This window comes from Mytilus californianus, unplaced genomic scaffold, assembly GCF_021869535.1.
Source record: "Mytilus californianus isolate M0D057914Y unplaced genomic scaffold, xbMytCali1.0.p SCAF_2, whole genome shotgun sequence".
NCBI classification, from domain to species: Eukaryota; Metazoa; Mollusca; class Bivalvia; order Mytilida; family Mytilidae; genus Mytilus; species Mytilus californianus.
In genome coordinates this window covers 133,050,348-133,073,242 of record NW_026262668.1, presented here as the reverse complement: position 1 = coordinate 133,073,242, position 22,895 = coordinate 133,050,348, and the positions used below count along the sequence as shown (strand labels likewise).

At 31.5% G+C, this 22,895-nt stretch overlaps 1 protein-coding gene and 1 long non-coding RNA gene across 2 annotated transcripts in view; both read left to right on the top strand.

Annotated features, from left to right (window-relative positions):
* The window catches only part of LOC127731080 (formin-like protein 3), an 85,109-nt gene that overhangs the window by 26,579 nt on the left and 35,635 nt on the right, over positions 1 to 22,895 (top strand). Inside the window, exons 4-6 of the mRNA XM_052239941.1 lie at positions 398 to 481; positions 11,747 to 11,833; positions 19,498 to 19,548. Of these exons, the coding sequence (XP_052095901.1) occupies positions 398 to 481; positions 11,747 to 11,833; positions 19,498 to 19,548 (222 nt within the window). The remainder of the gene's footprint in view (positions 1 to 397; positions 482 to 11,746; positions 11,834 to 19,497; positions 19,549 to 22,895) is intronic.
* On the top strand, positions 13,833 to 15,046 carry LOC127731081 (uncharacterized). The gene is made up of 2 exons (XR_007995488.1): positions 13,833 to 14,645; positions 14,966 to 15,046. It is a non-coding gene; the product is annotated as an uncharacterized LOC127731081 (long non-coding RNA).

Sequence of the window (22,895 nt, the reverse complement as noted above, 5' to 3'; positions counted from 1 at the left end):
CAATTCAAATGAGAAACTACTGGCCTGATTTATGAACAGAATGTGGTAGGGTTAAGAATGCTTGGAAGCTACCAACCCTTCCATAACCTGGTGTAGCAGCATAACAGATTTTTTCAAAAACTTTGATAGATACATGTAGGTAGTAACTGTAGAACACAAAAATGATCAGCAGTACAAAATATACTTTTGACAGGTGAGAGATTCAGGCTATTTGGAGCCTCTTGTTTACTTTCTAATAGTCAACTTCACTGCTTAAAAGGCATTTGATGACTGTGGCAGTGTGGGTACAGTTCTACATGATTAGTTCTTGCTTTAAATTGGATTGTACATATACTTTGGCTATAGCGGTAATTTATATGAAATATTTCCTATAGATATATACCATTTTATATTTTAGGCCTCTATGGACTTGCCACCAGACAAAGCCAAACTACTCAAGGGATATGATGATGATAAAAAATGGGACCTAATTTGTGATCAGGTTAGTATTGTTTTGTGGTAACATCCTTAAAAAAGTGAGCATTGAATACTCATTTAACTATTCTAACCCTGCCATGTATTTGAGTGTCTGTCTGAACATGGAAGTAATATTTAAAAGGAATAACAACGACTAATAAGCATGTATTAACAGCCTGCAGAGCTTTGTACTAAAGTCATATGATTTTATCCAATTATAGTCTCAGCGTCAAGAACCCTTTGGTTACTATCTGTGATACCGCGGTTGTAAAATGGCATCTGGATTTCTTATCAGTCACGCGTACATCAACGGAATGTAACGAATGGACTATTCGGGTTACTTCGCACGTATATACAACAAAAACTTGTCTGTTCGTAGTTTTCCGTGAACACGAAAATGACCGAAAAGTGTCCGTGATTTGATCAATCACATGCGGAGAATCAACTTCCATGCCAGATATTAAACCAATTAACGAGTTATCGAAAGATGGGCGGTAACGCAGATGAAACCTTTGAAGTGACGACGTTGTTATTCCTTTTAAATATTACTTCCATGGTCCGAAGGAATTCCATCAGTAGTTTTTGTTGTCTTTTCCTGTTTTTTTTTCTCTTGAAATTAAGCAAACAGCAATTAATAAATAATGTTTTCAAAGCGATAGATATTTAGGTTAGGGCTCATCTGTTGTTCGTCTTTCTGTCTTTTGTAAAGATCTGTAACTGCTCCTGAAACGGATGACAGAATTATGTGTAACTTTAAAAAGTCTTTTACTCAGAATTTTATTCACAAAATGTTACTACATGTATTGCACCTGAATTTTATTTCTTCGACTGAGTTATTTTTGGGGCTTCCTTTATCAAAATTATGGTCTTTGATATTGCTTAATCTAGGATGTACCTATTGCAATTTGTGTATCCACAACTTCTCCTAAACCCCCTATTAGAATTAATTTAATCTTTCTCAGAATCTTAACCACATTATACCATAGTTCTCCTATTTGTTTTTGTTTGTTTGTCTGGTTTTTCTAAGCAAATTACAGACTTTGCAGTTGTTTTATATTGTACAGGGGAATCAGTTTTTTAAAGAATTTTCAGTCCGTTAAGCATTATATTCATGACATCATTTCAAGTGATAGCTTGAGAAAAACTGAAATTACTGAAAGTCAGTTTTATTACCTATTTTTCTCTCAACCAATCAACCATCACCAGACTTCTTACTCATTCTCTCATTTTCTGACATTTGACAGACAGTTACTGAAAACATTATCCATAATAAAGTTCTAATCAGGGTAATAAAATGGACAACACCTGGACTCATTTTCCAAGTTCTATATTGCTTAAACCTTATTAATTATATGCAAATTACCATTTATGATTATAAAATGAAGATTAATTTGAGTATTATTAAGTGAGAACCACAGCTGGTGGTTTGATAGCCCATTTATCCTTGGACAGTTTGTCAATATCAGATTTTTCTTCCACAGTATGTTGTGTGTTATCTATTGATACATTCATTGTGAAAAGCAGTACTAAAGGTCCGTTGTCACTATCACAGATTTCTTGTACAAGTTTTCTTTGTTAAAGTTTTTGATGGATTTTTTTATAGTGACAACAGTCAAAGTTTGACGGACTTGGATGGAAAAGAATCTCATCCTGTTTTTCTTTAAACTTGGATGGACTTGGGCGGGAATTATCCAATCACAGTGCTGTCTTCTCTGTCACCAAGTTTTTGATAAAAAACTTTGATCGTGACAACCGCTGACTTGGACCAAGTTTACCTAGTCAAAGTTTTCTGTGACCAAGTTTTTTATGAAAAACTTTGATAGTGACAACAGATGACTTGGACCAAATTTACCTGGTCAAGGAAAACTTTGATAGTGAATACCAGGCTTTACAAACACAGCATCTTTGAATTTACTAAAAAAGAATAAGGGCATATTTTTCATTAAGAGATCCAACTTTTACCTATTATTAAGTGATTTGGTAATTTTTTGGTAAATTAATTGATTTTGAATACATTTTTTTGTAACTACCTGAACTTCATAAATGTCTAGAATTGTAGGCAAAATATAGGTCTAAATCCTTTAAACTAAGTTCAATATTTCAAACACTTTATAATTATCAAATGTTTATAAAATGAAGTAAATACATGTACACAAGTATACGAAGAAAAATTCTTGGTTTCAACTTTATTTGATATATTGCCTGTGATTAAGTGCTGATAGGAAAAGACCACTTGGGAAGGAAATTAGTTACATGAATGAGGACAAAAAATTTCCAATCACTTGACAAATTGACTATTACATTCATATGTACAAAAGTACATACATATGTACAAAAGTACATATGTAATGTCCCAGAATTCATGTTAATTGTTGTAAAATTGATTGTGGTATGAATGATATTAATTATAATGTCTGTGATGAAACATGTTTTCAGACTACTTCTTTACAAGGAAGCTTTTCTTTATCTTGAAAAAGAAATTGAAGAAGAAACTTAATGTATAGGTTAGGTTTAATATATTAAAATTACTTTCTTGTTTACATTGGAGTTGTAAATAGTATGATAAAGTAGTTTTCATACTTAACACAAGTGATAAAATCTTGTTTAAATAAAGTGAATACCCTTAAAGTGTGTAAAAACTTAAATGGATGATATCTGAAAATGAGGTTCTTGTTCCATCCTCAGGGTTAGGTTGTACAAATGTCACATTGACCTATTAAATCTTTGTAGAGGACCAAATAACCTTGTATGATGAATTAAGTGCATAGTCTGGGCATATTTTTGTTACCATTTTCATTTGGTGTAGTCAAAAGTAAAAAATTGATTAAGCTTCTGAAAAATTATAGGACTGTTATAGCTGTAAAATGCTATATTATAAAGCTGCTAAACATTACCTCTGAACTAAAATATACTACATGTATTAAAAAAAACTCCTTTACTGTTCTACATGATATACATTATAGAACAGGTTTTGTGTAATATACTAAGTGGTCATCAAAATAGTATATATATTTTAGAAAATAAAATATTTCATTTGAAAGATTTCCAGGCATCAATTTGGAATATGAAAGTAGCAAATTTAGTTTACTGGCGAGTGTTAACAGATCCAGTAAACGAAAGTTTGCTACCTTAAAAAATGATGCCCCCAAATCTTTTAATACAACTCCATTCATGCTATTGCAACTTAGAAAAAAAACACCACTAAATCATACATCTTCAAATCAGTCACATGACGTCAGCATTTGCAAGCACAATTTCAGAATATTAATCTTGTAGTTGCTGCTCTGAAATTCATTTCATTATCCAATCAAAATTAATGTTACAATATAAAATAAGAATATTTGGTTTGATTGGCAATCACTGAATTACAGGCTCCTGGCTTGGGACAGGCACATACAGAATGTGGCGGGGTTTAACATGTTTGAAGGCGCCAACCCTCCCCTAACCTGAGACAGCGGTGTAACGTCACAACACAAGATCAAACTATGCAAAACAATAAACGAAAAACTAAAATGAAACGTAAAAAAAAAAACCACAGCCACTCAATCACAGGCTCTTGACTTGGGACAGGCACATACATGTATAGAATGTTAGACTGATAATAATTCAATGGACTGATTGTAGCATCATACTTCCTTGCTGAAGTTTTTTGACTGTATGTATTAGATGCACCTTGAGGGCATTAGCCTGAATGGGTGCATCTAATTTTCACCAAGATATTATTGTCAATGCAGAATGATAGTTTTCAATAATTTAGGAGGGGGGTCTTTCAGCATTTTGATCATATGTTATTGAAAAGCATGATAAATGCAGGGTATCTAATTTCATTTAATAACTTCTTGGTGTAAATTACTATATCAATTGTTATTGATGATATGTCATTAAAATGATTTCTTTCGTAAGAAATTACAATAAATTTTTACTTTGTCGATTTATTTTAGTTATATAAGAATATATTTAGTTACAGAAGTGTGCCTAAATGCAAAGGGATAATAAATAAAATAAGGGCCATAAATCAGTGACCATTTCACAACACTTTAAAATGCTGAACTTTTCTGATTACATATGACAGTATAAATTTTAATATTAAAGTCATACTGATCATCTCTTATTTTTAATAAACTTTTCTGACTTCATATGACAGTATAAATTTTAATATTAAAGTCATATTGATAATTTCTTATTTCTGATGAACTTTTCTGACTGCATATGACATTTCTGACTGCATATGACAGTATAAATTGATATTAAAGTAATATTAAAGTCATACTGATAATTTCTTATTTTTGATAAATTTTTCTGACTGCATATGACAGTATAAATTGTAATATTAGTCATACTGATAATTTCTTATTTCTGGTGAACTTTTCTGACTGCATATGACAGTATAAATTATAATATTAACGTCATACTGATAATTCCTTATTTCTGATGAACTTTTCTGACTGCATATGACAGTATAAATTGTAATATTAGTCATACTGATAAGATCATCCATGTAAAGATCATACTAATTAAACACAACAGTAGTCTTATATCTATGACCTTATCAAAATTATTGTTAACTTATGCATGTTATATATATTATGAAGGTTACATAAATATCACAGGTATTTAACATCATATTCAGATCAAAGAGAAATAATTTGCATGCCAGGCAAATTTGTCAATCATTAAAAATATGAGGGGTTCTAGACTAATGTTCAGGACTCTCAGGAAGATACAAAAGTGTATATTAGAGGTCATGACCTATAAGTATTAGATACAACTTGAGAGCTTTAGCCCCAAATGGATGTATCTAATTTACACCAAGATAATATTGTCAATGCAGAATGATAGTTTTCAATAATTTAGGAAAGGGGGGGGGGGGGGTCTTTCAGCAATTTGACCATATGTTATTGAAAAGCATGTTAAATGTAGGGTATCCAATTTCATTTAACGGCATCTTGGTGTAAATCAATTTCCATTTGTTGTCTGTTTTTAAATATCTTAAAAGAAAAATAATAATATCTCTTTGCTTAAAATTATCCATTGACATGTCATTGCTAATCAGAGAATCGACAAGAATTTAATAATGACTGTTTGTGACCTTAAACTTAAAACAAAATGCAACCCAATTTAGTATCCCTTACTGGACATGGTAATTTTGTTGCTGAGAAAGTTATACTTCCAAGAACATCCATGATATTTTTATATATGTGATTTTTCCATTTTGTATACTACAATATGTCAGTCTATATCCTACTGTTTACTGTCTTGACACTGTGGTTGTTTGGAATCAGTGCTTTCTGTATATCAGTTTTATTCAAGTTCAATAATTATAGATTCTTCCTATGGCTATGCATCGATTATGAAACACTAATAATTTAGAATGTAACTACCTAGAGGAGAGAAATATACTGCACAAGATTCGATGGTGAAATATGTTTCCATTATGATTTTTAGACAAACTTTATCGTTCTTTTCTAATGATCAGCAAAAATATGTGTTCTTTATATGAGATGTCATCGGGCATGGTCCCCTTTTTAGCTCACCTGGCCAAAAGGCCAAGTGAGCTTTTCTCATCACTAGGCGTCTGTTGTCCGTCATCGTCCGTTAAATTTTACAATCTTCTCCTCTGAAACTACTAGGCTAAATTTAACCAAACTTGACCACAAACATCATTGGGGTATCTAGTTTAAAGAATTTGTTAGATGACCCGGCCTGTCAATCAAGATGGCTGACATGGCTAAAAATAGAACAGAAGGGTAAAATGCAAGAAACTATTAGTTTTTCCTATAATTTTGAAAACCTCTATAAATGGAGAAAATCTGACAACGGCAAACATGTTCAGAATGTTGAGCTCTACATATTGTCCATTTAATTCAAAAATTTTAGACGACTTATAGGAGTTATTGCCTTTAACTGACAAATTTGACCATTTTAAATTTTTTTTGCCTTTTATCTTGAAATTATAATAGATAGACGGGAACTTAAATAGCAAAAAAAGATCAGCAAGACAAGATCAACAAATAAGTCATCATTACCAAAAATTGTCAGAGGACTCCTTATTAGAGTTATTGCCCTTTAATGACGGATTTTACCATATTTTTTTTTTTAGTTATTGCTTTATATCTTAAAAACTATAATAGATAGATAGAAACTTTAAAAAGTAAAAATGATCAGCAAGACTAAATCTACAAATAAGACAACGTGATCGAAATCTTTAGGTGACTACTTATTGAAGTAATTGCCTTTTAATGACGACCGACCATGCAAGAGTAATTGCCTTTTAATGACGACTGACCGTGCAAGACCCTCATGGGTAGTCAAGATTGTTAGAAAAAACCTCGTCGTAAATGACTATTTTTCACATTATTGCATTGCCTATTATCTTGAAAACTGTAATCGATGGATAGAAACTTTTAATAGCATAAATGATCAGCAAGACAAGATCTACAAATAAGCCATAATGGCCGAAATCTTCAGTCGACTTATTATTCGAGTTATTGCTCTATAATGATAATTTTTAACATTTTTTATCATTTTTTGCCTATTATCTTGAAAACTATTATAGATCAATAGAAAAATTAAAAAGAATAAATTATCAGCAGGATAAGATCTACAAATATTTGAACATGACTGAAAATGTCAGTTAATTCTTATTAGAGTTATTCCCCTTAAATGATGATTTTTTTACTTAAAAAGTAGCCATTGTTGAAGATGCAGGTGAGCAACACAGGCTCTTTAGAGCCTCTAGTTTGTGTTGTCACAATAGCAGATTTAGAGGAAAGCAAAAATAATTTGACCAATGAAGACCTGAGAACAAACAAACCACATGTCCATAATATTAAAATAATCCACCAGTCAGGGAAAGTATGAATTGGCTAAGAATAACAGAAATTTATAAAAATGTGGTGTTTTTGTACCAATGAAAAAAATGTCAATGGTTTCCAAAACTATTAAAAGCATCTTTATACTATCTATTTTATAAATTTTAACAGGTTCTAATTTTCATGGATATATCAAGCATTTGTCAAAGAACCACAAATTAAGTGCTCCACAATCTACAATTTTCTTTTGATCCAATACAAAACATGCTTTCGTCAATCCACCAATACTAGTAATGGTAGTCAAGAGATTCTGAGTCTGTTGCTCAACATCTAGAGCCTCAGATGTGCAATGCTAAAAATACTTGTAAGACACAAAGAAATATCTGTGTAGGAAAAAACTGATATATCAAAATAAATGCTTGAAGTAGAAGGTTAATTTTTTTTCTGAAGATATGCTTTAATAAATGTGAAGATATGCTTATTGATATTTGAGAAATTGATAAATATTTATTTATGCATTCTACATTTAGTAGACCATGACCCAAAGATAAAAATAGTACTGGATAATATCTGTACTTTTATTATAATGCCTTGAAATTCATCATGACCAGCAGTTTATGTTTTTACATGATTTGAATAAAAATAGATGTAATTGAATTAGTCTGATGAAGGAGGTTTCATTATTTATGAGATTGCATTTGTCTGAGGAAGGTAATGAATGATGTCAATTTTCTTTTTTGCAATGCTCACTAAATAGAAAGAGATTCTGATAAAAGACATGTAATTTTCTCTTAGTTAAATCTTCAGAGTTGAAATTTATCAGCCTATTTCTTTGATTTTCATATTTGCCCTGATCAGTTAAGCATGGAAAATATACAGTATAAAGTTCAGATGTAATTTCTGAAAATTGACCAGAAAACACGGCCAAATACTGAAATTAGGACATAAAAAAACAAAAATGAATTAATACAAAGCATGAGAAAATGGTGAACATTTACAAGGACCTGTTGGAAGATTTATTGTTCTGTAGGGATTTGTATTATTGAATCTAAGCAATGGATTATATCAAAATAAAGGTTGACTATGAGTCAAAGGAGACATGGTGTTTCTGTCAGCAATCCAAGAACACATGAAACCAGAAGATATCTGGAGGTCAACATACAGTCTTCAACAATGGACAAGTGGCTATAATAAAATTTGGCTGTAAATTGCAACCAGTCATCAATGATTGTGAAAAAAATGAACAGTCTATCAAAAGCTCAGATCAAAAGATTTGCCATGAACACCAAACTTATTCAGTAGAATATACTTAACCTGATGATTTAAAGTTTTGTTTCCACACTCTAATATTGGTGGCTGAAATTCAGACTAGTTTGCAAACAACTGCATAATAAACATTGATTAAAATACATAAAATGTTTGCAGTACCTAGAGTAGATTTGTACATTATATGCAGAAAAAAACACATGTAACTTCTAGTGTTGTTTCAAACAATTTCAAAATTATGATTATTCTAACCAAGAAAAAACTATTTAACTAAATATTATAAAAACAATAAGCATGATAAGGGGAAAGACCTTAATTATTATTGCCTTAAAGTGACCATGACCTACATTTTACACTAACAATGCTTTTGCCTTTTCTGACATTTTTGACTAACTTCACATTAAAATACCACTGTGTGAAAATAGGTTACTGTGACATTTACATGTAATATGTGATACTTTAATGATGTTATTTAAAAGAAAGATCAATAGATCTTTAATCTCAGAATACAACATATAACTATATGATTTGTTATTTGATAGTTCTTATGCACTAGAAATAAGGTGTAGTTTACATGAGAAGCAAGGAAACTTTCCAACATTTTGTAAACTGAATGTCAGAAAGAGCAATAAAGTACTGCTAGAACAGTGATATAAAGTTTTCTTAACATCAAAATATTACACAAGTTCATTGTTCAACATCATTAAATTGTTATAAGTGATAAGAATTGTTCTCAAGGCTGTGAAATTTTGGCAGTAGCATTGAACCAGTAATCTAAGGTGAACTTAGTGTAAGCAGTTGTCACTCAGCTTGTCTTTTAGATAACAGTTAATCATTTCTCTGCAATAAATGCATATTTATTATGACATTGAAAGGATGCAAAACTGTGTACTCCAACACTGTGTGTGTGTACCAAAACTGTGTACTCCAACACTGCATGTACCAAAACTGTGTACTCCAACACTGTGTGTACCAAAACTGTGTACTCCAACACTGTGTATACCAAAACTGTGTACTCCAACACTGTGTATACCAAAACTGTTTAATCAAACACTGTGTGTACCAAAACTGTGTACTGCAACACTGTGTGTACCAAAACTGTGTACTCCAACACTGTGTGTACCAAAAATGTGTACTCCAACACTGTGTATACCAAACTGTGTACTCCAACACTGTGTATACCAAAACTGTGTACTCCAACACTGTGTATACCAAAACTGTTTAATCCAACACTGTGTATACCAAAACTGTGTACTCCAACACTGTGTGTGTGTACCAAAACTGTGTACTCCAACACTGCATGTACCAAAACTGTGTACTCCAACACTGTGTGTACCAAAACTGTGTACTCCAACACTGTGTATACCAAAACTGTGTACTCCAACACTGTGTGTACCAAAAATGTGTACTCCAACACTGTGTATACCAAACTGTGTACTCCAACACTGTGTATACCAAAACTGTTTAATCCAACACTGTGTATACCAAAACTGTGTACTCCAACACTGTGTATACCAAAACTGTTTAATCAAACACTGTGTGTACCAAAACTGTGTACTGCAACACTGTGTGTACCAAAACTGTGTACTCCAACACTGTGTGTACCAAAAATGTGTACTCCAACACTGTGTATACCAAACTGTGTACTCCAACACTGTGTATACCAAAACTGTTTAATCCAACACTGTGTATACCAAAACTGTGTACTCCAACACTGTGTGTACCAAAACTGTGTAATCCAAAACTGTGTGTACCAAAACTGTGTACTCCAACACTGTGTACCAAAACTGTGTACTCCAACACTGTGTACCAAAACTGTGTACTCCAACACTGTGTACCAAAACTGTGTACTCCAACACTGTGTACCAAACTGTTTAATCCAACACTGTGTGTACCAAAACTGTGTACTCCAACACTGTGTATACTAAAACTGTAATCCAACATGGAGGAAGTTCTTTAAAGTATGTATTGCTAAGACCATCAAATGACAACAATTCTGAAATTAAGACATTTTACAGTTAAAGATTGATGGATTTTTTAATGTCACTTTTGGCACAATCAAACCTGGGTACAGTTAAGGACATGTACTGTCCACTCAATTAACAAGTACTGTCAAATATTTGTAGTAATTCCTATTACCCTTTTCATGTACTTTTAAAAATAACCATTTTACACACTTTATGCAATGATTCAGACCTCATGACAATATGGAATGCTGTTCCTGTGAAATCTTTTTAGTATTGCAACAAAGCTCACCATAATATTTAATATTGAAGTGATTTTAATATTCCTTCAATAAAATCTGTGGCTTGTTATGAATGAACATCCTATCAGTTACCTCATCAGTAAAATATGATATTTACTTCATGATTTTAAAATAGCCTTGACCTTGAGGAACTATTTAATTCATCCTTGGAGACCTTCTAACAACAGTCCAGATGAGCATCAGCAATAAAAGCCTTACTGATTATTTCCTGGTATTTCATTAGAATTTGTCTCATATATGTCCACCAACTCCACCATCATGTTTCCTCTGTCAGAGTAAAGAGAGAACAAATAAACTTAATAAACAACTTCATTTCTTACTTGAAAATAATAAGCTATTTTAAACCTAAGCTAGTAATTGATCAAAGTAATGAAATGTAAATAGTTTACAGAAATAAACGATTTTCATAAAATTTATGTTAAATTTGTTGTAATAGAATAACATTGACCTCTGTTTTATAGTATTATGGTGTAAACTGAATTAATATTAAGTAAGATATCTATGTCTGAAGTATGGATCTTTGGGTTGCACTTGTATGTAAAAAGACATGTCGAAGATAATTAATGATATAACAACCCAACTACACAATGAGATATAACATTTACATAAACAAACTATATAATCTACAAGTTTTCTCAACTTTTTAGGCTTGCTCATATTGGTTTTCAATAGGCCAGTGACTCTCTCATCTTATTGACATTATACAAGTACATATGTTATTGTATTGTTTATAATACACCCTAATTATTAATTGATCATTTTGTGGACACTTTCATGTCTTTGTGGTTTTCATTGTTTGACTAATTCTTTCCCGTTATTGGTCATCGCTTGGTACAGTAAAACCTTATTTTACATTTATTTTGTATTATTTGTTTTTTGTTTTAACAATAATATATAATTTATTAGTGAAATGTTAAAATCAAGTACATCTTTTTGTTTTTTTCAGGAAAGAGTTCATGCAAAGGACCCTCCCAATGTTTACCTGGACCATCTCAAAACATATTTGGATCCTAAGGCTAGCAGAAGTACCAGGGTAAGACTATGTTGTTGACAAGAGCATGTCAGTACTCACACAACAATCATAGATTAGCTTAACTAACACCTTATCCTCATTACCACATAGCCTTCTCCACCGAGGCACACCCTCAAAACATACAAACTAATTGAAGCCATCAAGAGAAATTCTCCTGTAACTTCTAGAAGATTTTATTTTTCTGTCTCCGATTAAAAGAACACCTCTAAAAAAATGCTGTTTTGCATAGAGGAACATAGTAAAAATTTCTTAAATATCAAAATACTTTGGCCACTCACCTTGAGGCACTCTCTGAGGACTACTATTTTACTGTACAAAGGTACACGCTGACAACTTCTCAAAGGTCAAAAATGTAGAAAGTTTTGACTCAAGCAAGCCCTGAAATCTCTAAAATATTAAGATTCTTGGGCAATCTTCAGTGGAAACACACTTGAGAAAGAGTTAAGGTCCCATCCTTTCTTTATCAAACCACAGTCACTGTCTCCACCAATGCACGTCCAGTATCAGATCAGATTTAACCTTCTGTAGCAGTCTCTATCTATGCATTTATAACTTCTCAATAAGTTTGAATATGTTATTTAAAATTTGGGTTTTCAAAAATCTCTACGAGTGACAAAACAGTTTTACAATTGGTTATGTAAGTATTACCTTTTCTTCATGAAGATATCAGGGATGTTGGGATATAGTTTTAAAAAAGGATTTTTTCCCTGTCACTTGATGAAATAGATATGTGGTCAGTATACAATTTTTTGTCAATCTAACAATTTATAAAGATTTTGTGAATATTTCAGCAATCACAGTCCATCAAGGTACAATTCTACATACTGAAATAAAGTGCATGTCTTTACTACTCACTTCCTTCAGGACGTTATGGTATCACTATGTTTCCTCACTTTTTAACTTGAACAAACTATGAAATAGAAGGTGTTATCTCACACAGCCATAATGAATTTTATATCAAAGAAAAGTATTATTGATAGGCCATACATGTTTTTATTTCTCTTGGGAACTAAGATAATAGAAGTTGCATGTACAGATATTTGTCTAGAGTGCAACATCAACAGGTTTTTACACATCATATTTCTAAATTTATCAAGATTTTTTTCAATTACATAATTTTTACTCTGTATAATGAGTCTGTTTTTCAATTACATAATTTTTACTCTATAATGAGTCTTTTTTCAATTACATAATTTTTACTCTATTTAATGAGTCTATCACAAATATGATTTAGATTGTCTGATATGGATTTAAGGAAAAGAAAGTATCCTAAAAATGTACCTATGACATATCCTATATAGTATTTAACTTTTCTATACACAAATGTCTTTTTCTAATTGTGAAAAGTAACCTTTTTTTCATCCCCTTCAAGTCTATATACATGTATATATATATATATGCAAATTGTGCTCATGCTTTCAATATCTTTATAATATAAGACATTTAGATAAACTTACTGTTAAGAAATCATAGCTTCTGTTTTATTAGTCCCCTACCAACAAAGTCGAAGGGGACTTTAGGTTTCGCTCCATCCATCCGTCAGTCCGGCAAATCAGTTTTCCACACTTTTTTTCCTCACGCTTGAAGATATTGATTTGATATTTGGTTTATTGTTTTATCATGACAAGTTACAGATCAAGTTAAAATTTTGTTCAGATCTGAAACGTTTGTGCAGAGTTATGGTCCTTGAACTTAGAAAATTCACTAAAAAAATCAGTTTTCCGCCCCTTTTTTTTTGTCATGCTTGAAGATATTGATTTGATGATTGGTATACAGTTTTATCATGACAAGTTACAAATCAAGTTCAAATTTTATTCCGGTCTGACAATTTTGTGCAGAGTTATGGTCCTTGAACTTAGAAAATTCACTCAAGTAATCAGTTTTCCACACTTTTTTTTGTCATGTTGGAAGATTTTGATTTGATGATTGGTATACAGTTTTATCATGAAAAGTTACAGATCAAGTTCGAATTTTGGTGCGGTCTAACAATTTTGTGCAAAGTTATGGTCCTTGGACTTAGAAAAATCACTCAAATAATCAGTTTTCCTCACTTTTTATACGACCGCAAAAAAAATTTTGTGGTCGTATATTGGTATGACGTCGTTGTCGTCGTCGTTGTCCGAAGACACATTAGTTTTCGCACTCTAATTTTAGTTTAAGTTAATGGATCTCAATGAAATTTTACCATAAGGTTCAATACCACAAAAGGAAGGTGGGGATTGATTTTGGGGGTTATGGTACCAACAGTTAAGGAATTAGGGGCCAAAAATAAGCATTTTTGTAACTTCCAGACATAACTTGTGTGTAAGTATATGGATCTCTCTGACATTGTACCATAAGGTTCCATATCACAAAGGGAATGCTGGGATTGATTTTGGGGGTAATTGCCTCCAAATTTTAGGAATTGGGGGCCAAAAACAAGCATTTTTCTAGTTTTATGACAGTAACTTGTGTGTAAGTCTATGGATCTCTCTGACATTGTATCACAAGGTTCCATATCACAAAGGGAATGCTGGGATTGATTTTTGGGGTAAGTGCCTCCAAATTTTAGGAATAAGGGGCCAAAAAGGGGCAAAAAACAAGCATTGTTCTAGTTTCATGACAATAACTTGTGTGTAAGTGTATGGATCTTTATGAAATTGTACTACAAGGTTCCATATCACAAAGGGAAAGCTGGAATTGAGTTGGGGGGTAATTGCCCAAAAATTTTAGGAATAAGGGGCCAAAAAGGGGCAAAAAACAAGCATTTTTCTAGTTTTATAACAATAACTTGTGTGTAAGTGTATGGATCTTTATGAAATTGTACTACAAGGTTCCATATCACAAAGGGAGCTGGAATTGTGTTGGGGGGTAATTGCCAAAAAATTTTAGGAATAAGGGGCCAAAAAGGGGCCAAAAATATCTATTTTTCTAGTTTCCAGACAATAACTTGTGTTCAGGTGTATGGATCTCTCTGAAATTGTACTGCAAGGTACCATACCACAAAGGGAAGGCTGGGGTTGATTTTGGGGGTAATTGCCTCAAAATTTTAGTAATTAGGGGCCATAAAAGGGCAAAAAACAAGCATTTTTCTAGTTTCAGGACAATAACTTGTGTGTAAGTCTATGGATCTTTATGAAATTGTACTGCAAGGTTCCATATCACAAAGGGAAAGCTGGGTTTGAGTTTGGGGGTAATTGCCCTAAACGTTTAGGAATTTGGGGCCAAAAAGGGGCCAAAAAACAAGCATTTTTCTAGTTTCCAGACAATAACTTGTGTTCAAGTGTATGGATCTCTCTGAAATTGTACTGCAAGGTACCATACCACAAAGGGAAGGCTGGGATTGAGTTTGGGGGTGATGAATCATAAGGGGGTTCAAAAAATTTGGGGGGGGATTTTTTTCCCCTTTTTTTCCTTTAAAATTTTCCATTTTAAATTGGTTATTTCTGATTTATATATAAAAGCAAATAATAATGATATGGTTTGAATAGGTAGATTAAAAATTTTTAAGTTCTTAGACCACTTTCATTCTGTGTCAGAACCCTATGCTGTGTCAAATATTTAATTACAATCCAAATTCAGTGCTGTATCAAGCTTGAATGTTGTGTCCATACTTGCCCCAACTGTTCAGGGTTCGACCTCTGCGGTCGTATCAAGCTGCGCCCCAGCGGAGCATTTTATTTTTGTCATGTTGGAAGATTTTGATTTGATGATTGGTATACAGTTTTATCATGACAAGTTACAGATCAAGTTCGAATTTTGTTCTGGTCTGATGATTTTGTGCAGAGTTATGGTCCTTGGACTTAGAAAATTCACTGAAATAATCAATTTTCCACATTTTTTTTTTCGTCATGCTTGAAGATATTGACTTGATATTTGTTATATAGTTTACACCATGACAAGTTATAGATCAAGTTAGCATTTTGTTCCAGTACAATGAATTTTTAACCGGTAGGGGACTATGTATTGCCAGGCAATACTCACAGAATGCTTGTTTATTTTAACATGAGATCAGTTTTCACTGTAAAAATAGATCAAATAAATATTGTTTATAAGAAATCTTTTTTCTGAATCTTTTTTCAACACAAGTACAATGGAAAACAAAGAATAGTAGATTATTTTAGATTTGGATCAATTTTTATAAATACAATGTATGAGTTTAAAAAAAAATAGCAGTTTTCCAAGTTTAATGTTTTGATATAAAAATGCCAAACTGTTAGAAATGCTACATAAAAATGTTTTCTTCTCTATAGTGTATATTTAGGTAGAATGACATGTACATGATTTAGATAGGAAACATTTGGTTTTTACATCATGACTTTTCCCTGTCTATAACGTATGTCTGTAGTACCTCATCCTTTAACATTGTTAATAGATCTACAAATCACCTTTGTTTCTTCCTATTTCTGCAGTAAATGGTATAATGTTTAGAAATTTTGAATCTTTAGTTTGGGTAATTTTTGTTGGTGATTTATGAATTTATATGATAAATAAATGCCCCATTTAATAATAAAAAAATCATTGTCCAGTCTCTTAGGGACTTTTTCTTATTTTACTTTCCTTGTAAATTGAGTCAGCCAATTTCTAAGAAGGAAATAAAATTTGTTCCTGTTGGTATATGAATTTTTATTGAACACTAGTAATTATTAGTAAATTTGTTTAACTGTGAGAAAATGGAAAAATATCAAAGCTTACTCCATGGAAAGAATATTTTGATAAAAACTTAAGTCTTGGCCTCTGAATAGAATGGAAGATCTATACAATGAAACAGACAAATATAATTAGATTGTTTTCTAGAAAATAAATTCAAAATAAAATGATAACTTTGTAGCTTTTGTTTCATTGAACTGACAAGAATTAAAGATGAAGAATATTTATGATAGTATCAATTCCTTATTCTGACAGAATTACCAGAATTTTAACAACCAGGGAAAATAGACAATTCTTTTTCCTGAAAATGATCACATTAATAGTATTTGGACAATAGAAAATATATAGAATTTGTGTATAATCAATACAATAATCTTGTTCTGTGATTACTCTGTGGACCTGTTAAATTGTAACAGTATGATTTCATATTGTCTGAAAACAGTAGATATACAACAGTAGATATACACAGGATTTTAGGGAATGTCATTGATACATAGGATTTTAGGGAATGTCATTGATACACAGGATTTTGGGGAATGTCATTGATACACATGATTTTGGGGAATGTCATTGATACACAGGATTTTAGGGAATGTCATTGATACATAGGATTTTAGGGAATGTCATTGATACACAGGATTTTTGGGAATGTCATTGATACACAGGATTTTAGGGAATGTCATTGATACATAGGATTTTAGGGAATGTTATGATACATAGGATTTTAGGGAATGTCATTGATACACAGGATTTTAGGGAATGTCATTGATACATAGGATTTTAGGGAATGTCATTGATACATAGGATTTTGGAAAATGTCATTGATACATAGGATTTTAGGGAATGTCATTGATACATAGGATTTTGGAGAATGTCATTGATACATAGGATTTTGGGGAATGTCATTGATACATAGGATTTTAGGGAATGTCATTGATACATAGGATTTTAGGGAATGTCATTGATTTTGGAGAATGTCATTGATACACAGGATTTTGGAGAATGTCATTGATACATAGGATTTTAGGGAATGTCATTGATACATAGGATTTTTGGGAATGTCATTGATACATAGGATTTTAGGGAATGTCATTGATACACAGGATTTTTGGGAATGTCATTGATACACAGGATTTTAGGGAATGTCATTGATACATAGGATTTTAGGGAATGTCATTGATACATAGGATTTTGGAAAATGTCATTGATACATAGGATTTTAGGGAATGTCATTGATACATAGGATTTTGGAAAATGTCATTGATACATAGGATTTTGGGGAATGTCATTGATACATAGGATTTTGGAGAATGTCATTGATATACAGGATTTTGGAGAATGTCATTGATACACAGGATTTAGGGGAATGTCATTGATACATAGGATTTTTGAGAATGTCATTGATACACAGGATTTTGGAGAATGTCATTGATACATAGGATTTTGGGGAATGTCATTGATACACAGGATTTTTGGGAATGTCATTGATACACAGGATTTTGGGGAATGTCATTGATACATAGGATTTTGGAGAATGTCATTGATACACAGGATTTTTGGGAATTTCATTGATACACAGGATTTTGGAGAATGTCATTGATACATAGGATTTTGGGGAATGTCATTGATACATAGGATTTTAGGGAATGTCATTGATACACAGGATTTTAGGGAATGTCATTGATACACAGGATTTTGGGGAATGTCATTGATACACAGGATTTTGGGGAATGTCATTGATACACAGGATTTTGGAGAATGTCATTGATACACAGGATTTTAGGGAATGTCATTGATACACAGGATTTTAGGGAATGTCATTGATACACAGGATTTTGGAGAATGTCATTGATACACAGGATTTTGGGGAATGTCATTGATACACAGGATTTTGGAGAATGTCATTGATACATAGGATTTTAGGGAATGTCATTGATACACAGGATTTTAGGGAATGTCATTGATACACAGGATTTTGGGGAATGTCATTGAAAGTGAAAAATGTAATTTATTATAATCCCAACCTAAAAGACAGGCTAAAATGATTAAATGTTTTCATTGGGTTATCTATTTTCAATTGTTTCACATTTTGTCTTGGGTACATTGTATTGTATGGGCTGTGTGCATTGTTGAAGGTGACGTGAAGTTGCTGTCATCCTAGGTTGGATAGTTGTTTCTTTTGCGCTCATACTACATCTCCTTATTTTTATATTTCCACCAAGATGTCCTTAAATGAAATTGGATACCCTGCATTTATCGTGCTTTTCAATAACATATGATCAAATAGCTGAAAGACCCCCCTCCTAAATTATTGAAAACTATCATTCTGCATTGACAATAATATCTTGGTGTAAATTAGATACACCCATTTGGGCTAACACCGTCAAGGTGTATCTAATACTTAGTAAAATTTACAGATGGACAAAAAATATGTTAATAAATTGATTTATTGATAAGAGAAATGGTTGATATTTTTCTATTCAGTTTCAATGTAATCCCAAAATTTTATGATGGTAGATTTTCTGTTGTTAATTACGTTACATTTTATTATCTTTGATGGATGTTGATACAAGACATTGAATTGCACTTGTCTTGAATGCAGTAGCATGAATATAATGAAAATAGAATATGGAAACGTGAATTTCATGCAATATTAATTTGTTATGTAATAAAATCTACATTTCCTCAATGTATGCTATCCATTACTGCTATTACCATACATTTTATCATTAATTGCAAAAAATATTTAGAGCAGATCTCTTCCTGTAATTTTTCAGTGATTCATATTGTGTGTTTTTGTTGATTTAAAAGTCAAGAGTTGATTATTTGACTGTAAATGAGCTAACAGAAACAATCAGCATTGTGCATGTTGTACTTTGCAGTTTAATTCTTTCCCAGGAAGAAAGATTTCATATCAAATCCTAAATCACTGAAAAAAATATCCTTCTATAGACAGAGCCTAGAATATTTATTAACCAATAAGATTTGATTAAGCTAACCCTGTCACAGTAATATCATGATATGTTTTGTTACAGGGAGCCTGCGTGGGAATGGTTGCCTTCCCCCTTCAGTGTGGTATTGATATTGTACGTTCATTTTTTAGCTTTTATGTGTCTTCAGTTGCAGTATCAGATATTTTTATTTCTGATTTTGGCATGATCAGTGTAAATAGTAATTAATGTCTCACAGACGAAAAGAATGTCTTTATAACCAAGAATGGAATGTTGTAGTAACTTGTAAATTGTCAGTTAAAAACAAAGTAAGGGAGATGAGTATCAGAATCTCAAGGAAATAATCAAAGGAACATTGTTAAAATCAGTGTTCATCATCTTCCACAGATAAAATCATCTGGATTGCATAGAATTAACAAGTTACAGGAAACAATATTAATGGAATCAATGGATATCTTAACAAGTTGACTTCTAAACTTCATCATATTGTCTCTAAAATATAGGAATCTTAATTCCCAAATTAAAGGCTCTGTGGAAAAGTTGAATTCTGCTGATATCAGAATTGATGTATCATATGATTAACTTCATTATATGTTACTTATATTATGATAATGACAAGAACACAAGTTGGATTCAGTCTTGAAATTTAATTTCCTACAAGGTGTAATTAAACACCACTGAATAAATCAGTATTATTGAAATTAATTTGTTTGTATAATTTCCCTAACATAATACTTATTGTTAGACATAGAATTAGGCATGACCCCCACTGATAATTAATTGAAATCTACAAATTGTATGCAGTGGATGTGTTATCAAGAGTTTTATACAGGTATACATATATTGAAACATGTTATGATGCTCATGATGATAGAAGGGAAAATACTGTAGATTGATCATTCGTTATTATACATGGGATACCAATTTTCCTTGATTTCTTGGCTATAGGGAAACCACCAATTTAAATCTTCAAAGAAGTATAATTTTCTATAGGCTTGTATTCAAACTTCTGCAAAACCACAAAATCAAATATCCACGAAAATGCTAATTTTTATCAGACCACGAAAATTGGTACCCCCAAAAATAAATTAATCCACAGTAATAGAATTATGGAGTTAGCTGATTTAAGTAATTTTGATATTAACAGCTTATAATTCAGCTTTTATTTTAGAGAAGTAAGGGAACTTTGTTTATGGTTGATAACATTTTTTTTAAAAAGAACAGAAAAAGTCTCTGAAATATAACCTGAACTGTTTGCAATGACTTCATCAACACTCAATTACCAATGGTCAACAACAATGACTAGGTTATACAGAGATAATCATCTTTATGAATGATAAGCTAATAACCTCCATAATATATGTGAATCAAAACAAACATTGGGTAAACACCAAGGAGGCAGCAACCTAGAAACACAAGTTAGTCAAAGGTGAATATGCAGAGTTTGCAATGTAAGTTTTTTATGATATTGGTTTAAATGGCATGAGGTCTTGATAAATGAAGAAGAAATTCATTGAGGTGGTCTTAAATGTGAAGTTAAAAAAAAACAAATATTATGTATGGAGAATTTTATTGTTTGAGTTCATTCTAGTAATGATGTTTAATTAATGGTGTCGGTGAAATAGATAAACTGATAATCTACCTAATTATGAAGTTTATTTTCAGTAAATTTTGAGTTACATGTAATATGCTATTGAGAATGAAATATGATATTTGGACAGTTTCTTTTCTTGTAATGGAATAATTAGCTCACAAATTTTTATATTTTTGAAAACATTTTAATAACATGTAAACTCTTCCTGAAGTGATTGATATTGCTCATTGTTGAAGTCTGCAGAGCGACCTATAGTTGTTAACTTCTACATCATTTGGTCTCTGGTGGATAATTGTCTGGTTGGCAATCATACCAAATCTTATTTTTATATACATTTGAAACAAATGTGTAATTTTGACAAAATGTAGCATTTTTTCTTTAGAAAGATATTGTAGGCAACATAATATGGCTGATATGTTGTTGCTTTCATCCAATAAAATTGTGAGATTTATGTCAAAAGCAGGATAAATATAATATTTCGCATGACACACTTTCATTTGTCTACCAACTTATTCTACTATTGTCTGTTAAACACATTATCTAATTTACAATTGCACTTAGTGATTTTCATCAAACAATGAATTGGAAAAATTAGTCTCTTCCATTTCAACATATTAGGTAATTGAAGAGGGAAACATATTCAATTTATAAAGTTTTAACAATTTTGTATCTAAAACATAATGAGACAGGCATTAGAATTTTGAAATCTTGATCTCTTCAGTCTCTATAGACCTAAAATATTTTTTTTTAACTTAACCTAAAAGATACAGATTTGTATTGCATTTAAACTATTACAGTAAAATGCATGTATAAAGGCAATGTTTTTTGCCTTCTAAAAAAGTTTGTGAATATGATGTTCTATTATATAAGAACATATGTGTGTGTATCTGCTTAGCTTTATTAAATTAATGACATATCTTTAGTTAATTTACTTCATGTGAAGCAGTGTTTATTGTGCAGCAAAGACTTGTACTGGTAATAGTTTATTCTGGCAGTTCCCTGTTCTGTCTTCTGGCATTTTTAAAAATTCTCTGCTCTGTCTTCTATAACATTTTGAATTAGGTGTATTATTTAAATAATTTAATGTCAAGGCAGTCTGGTATACCTTTTCTTGCCTCTAAAGGAATTCAATTTAATTGTTATTAATCCAAAAATAGAAACAAAAAATTATTCCAGTAGTGAAGTGTGAATCAATTTTGTCGCTTTATAAATTTTCATTTTTGCAACAAACAAGTTTGATAATTTTATTTGGCCTTCTTCAATGTTCATTTATTGTGGTTAAATAACTATATTATAATGTTTTAAATGCCCCAAATGCAGTAGCAGGGAGCATCATGAGTTTATGGTCTCTCTTTGTCTGTCCCTCTGACAATAAAGTTTAACCCTGTTACCATTATAACATTGATTTGTTGATTTATCATTAAGAGCATGTAAAAATGTTGTTTTTGGAAGAATTAAATGTAGCTACTTCAGTATAAATTACAGGTGCTTGACATCATAAACTTGGCTTTTCTTGAATATGTTATATTTGATAAATCAAGGGTCATCATTTAAAGTTTCAAATGTTATTTTTGGAAGGTAAATTGCATACTTTAAATGTTAAATTTTCCTCTGAAATCATAATCAGTGCATATCTATGTTTAATGGGACACACCTTGTTTTATCTTCTGGTTTGCAATGAGTTTGGGTTTCACAGTAGTTGTACTCATTTGGGAATCATGTGATTAAAGCCCTGACATGCCTTGTTTACAAGTGCCAGAATAAACTATTTATCTACCAACAAATATTTGATGTAGTAGAGCAATCAGAACTTTCTATTTTCATGGAAATACATGTCATATGTTTACTTCTATAATGTATATATTTCGCAGTGTTTATGTATGTGTAT